At 42.9% G+C, this 2,499-nt stretch overlaps 1 protein-coding gene across 1 annotated transcript in view; it reads right to left on the bottom strand.

Moving 5' to 3' along the window:
- VLDLR (very low density lipoprotein receptor) overlaps positions 1–2,143 on the bottom strand; it is a 50,726-nt gene extending 48,583 nt beyond the window's left edge. Inside the window, exon 1 of the mRNA XM_006768246.2 lies at positions 2,002–2,143. Within this exon, the coding sequence (XP_006768309.1) occupies positions 2,002–2,143 (142 nt within the window). The remainder of the gene's footprint in view (positions 1–2,001) is intronic.
- Between the last annotated feature and the right edge of the window lie 356 nt (positions 2,144–2,499).

The following is a 2,499-nucleotide window of genomic DNA, read 5'->3' as shown; positions in this document are numbered from 1 at the left end:
CTGATCAATGATTCTCTCTCATCATTGATCTCTCTCTCTCTCTCTCTCTCTCTCTCTCTCCCTCTCCCTCTCCCTTCTTTGAAATCAATAAAAAATATTTTAAAAATACCATAAACTGGGTGGCTTCACCACCAGGAATTTATTTCTCACAATTCTGGAAGCTGGCAATTCCAAGATTAAGGTGCCAGCTGATTTGGTTCCTGGTGAAGGCTCTCTTTCTGGCTTACTGAGGGCTGCCTTCTCGCTGTGTCCTCACATGGCAGGGAGAGCACTCTGGTCTCTCCTTCTCTTCTTAGAGCACTAATGCCATCATAGAAGCCCCACCCTCATGTCATGTCCTCATCTAAACCTAGTTATTTCCCAAGATGTCACCTCCAGGGCTTCAACATCTGAGCTTTTGGATACAAACGTTTCATTCTACAACACCAGGGTTCTGGCCTACCGTTGTTTTCTAAAGCAACCATCTTCTATTGGAAACTACTATGCTCTCCTACTATGAGGTCAAGGAGCACATCTGAGTTCTGGTTCTAGGGTCTAACTGGGGGCAAGGACTAACGGACCCTTTGTCCATGAGAAAATACTGGGGAGTTCTTAGATCTGTTGAGGTGGGAACACCCTGGAAAGAAAATTTAGGTTTTTTTTGTTCTTCTGGACAAGTAGAGTTCCAATCAAGTCATGTTTAGGAGCATCTATCTGAGAGTGGGACAGATCTGGGTTTGAATACTCTTTCTGTCATCTGGCAGCTAGCTCTGTGACCCTGGTCAAGTTACTCAGTGGTCTGAGCCTCAGCACGAAAATGGGGATAGCTTTTCCTCAAAAACTGGGGGTGAGGAGTAATGAGATCTTGCATCAAGAGCTTTGCAGGGTTCCAGGCACATGGTAAGAATTCACTCCATTGAATGATGTTGCTCTTGCTAATGTAGCCATCCTTTGAGGACTTGTTTTTGTGGGGAGGGCATTAGTCACAACTGCGGACGCACAGAACGGCCCTGTGACAAGGTACAGCGCTACTTCAGCAAAAAGGGATGGAAGGTTTTCTAGAAAGTAATTTAGGGGGAAAACAAACCAGCTCTGAATCACATCCAATGGGATGTTTTAAACATGAAAGAAAATATCCTTCTGACCCTTAATACTTTAGGGTATTCCCTCTTCATATTTCATGCTGAGTCCTAAGGGACCTCTGAGGAATTAGGGGAATATGGCAATCACACAAAAATCTTTATACAACTGAGGTATATTCAAGGGCTGCCATGGAATTACAGGTTTGTCATCTCCTCAGCCAAACAGAGTTAGCACCTATTACTTCTTCTCTGTGGGGAAGGGGCCTGGAACAGAAATTCAGGATTCTTCCTTACCTTCAGTCTGTCCCTAAAAAAATGAATATGAATATGTGCTATGCTCATACAAAACAAGCAACCAGGCTTTCTCGTGCATACATGTTTTCCTGGGAGAAACCACAGAGAAGAACTGTTTGAATGTATTTAATGGAAACATTTTCCAAGTTTAACAATTCTTAAAGAGATCCAGCTTTCTTATGGAAAACAGCCCAGGATTCTTAGAGGAAATTTTGAAGGTTGGAGAAATAGTCTTCTTTCTCTTTATCAATATCCTTTTGCCAAAGAAGATGCTGACTGTCTTTTTTACTGCAGAGTGAAAGGAAGTTCTGGTTATAGGCTTACATCAATCCAGGGGCACTTTTTCCAAATTTGTTTTCCTTTATAACATTAACCCAGGTCCTTAAAAAAACTGTCTTTGTCTCATAAAGGCTTTAAAGCAATTAAAAAACAAGTATGCAAAATATAAGAAGGACTGAAGGGAGAGAGAAGTGAGGCAAAGCTGGGGCAGATGATGTGTGCGGATAGAACAAAAATGTGGCTTTGGGCTCCCCAGTGACCAGGCAAAGAGGAAAATCTCAATTGGTTGCATAACTGTTCAAAAATGAAGTTTCTTAGGATGGGCTCAGTTGTCCCTGGCACTGAGGACAGAAGTCAGTTTTCTCACGGGCAATCGTGAAGAGGACATTTTTGAGCTCTGATGATGAATTTCCTCCGAGGACCCCCAGTGCCTGCTCCTGAATTATATGGGCCTGTAGACAGCCCTCATTGTTGGCATTTGCTACTGAATTATAAGGGACAGCTCTCATCGTTGGCGTTTTGTCAAAGCATCATTCTATAAAGGTAGAGAAAGGACCTCCAGGCAATTTTCCATTTGTGTTACCAATTTTCAACGGAGCGTTTGTGAAATGTTGAGCAACAAAGAGTTAGAGGTCATCTCTGATAAGTACCTGGAATGCAATTCCTTGGAAAAGGGAAAATGTGGAGCCACTGGCTTAAAACAGTTCCTTAAGCTGGGGCAGAAATGACATTGCTTTATGAATGTTAAAATGAAACCCTGTCTTGGCCAGTGGTTAGAGAGTCAGCCCGAGAACTGAACAGTGGTAGAGAGTCAGCCCGAGAACTGAAGGGTCATGGGTTCAATTTCTGGTCAAGGATATGTACC

Source organism: Myotis davidii, unplaced genomic scaffold, assembly GCF_000327345.1.
Source record: "Myotis davidii unplaced genomic scaffold, ASM32734v1 scaffold83, whole genome shotgun sequence".
Classification (NCBI taxonomy): Eukaryota; Metazoa; Chordata; class Mammalia; order Chiroptera; family Vespertilionidae; genus Myotis; species Myotis davidii.
The sequence above is the reverse complement of the archived record's forward strand: the minus strand, read 5'-3'. Positions and strand labels throughout refer to the sequence as shown.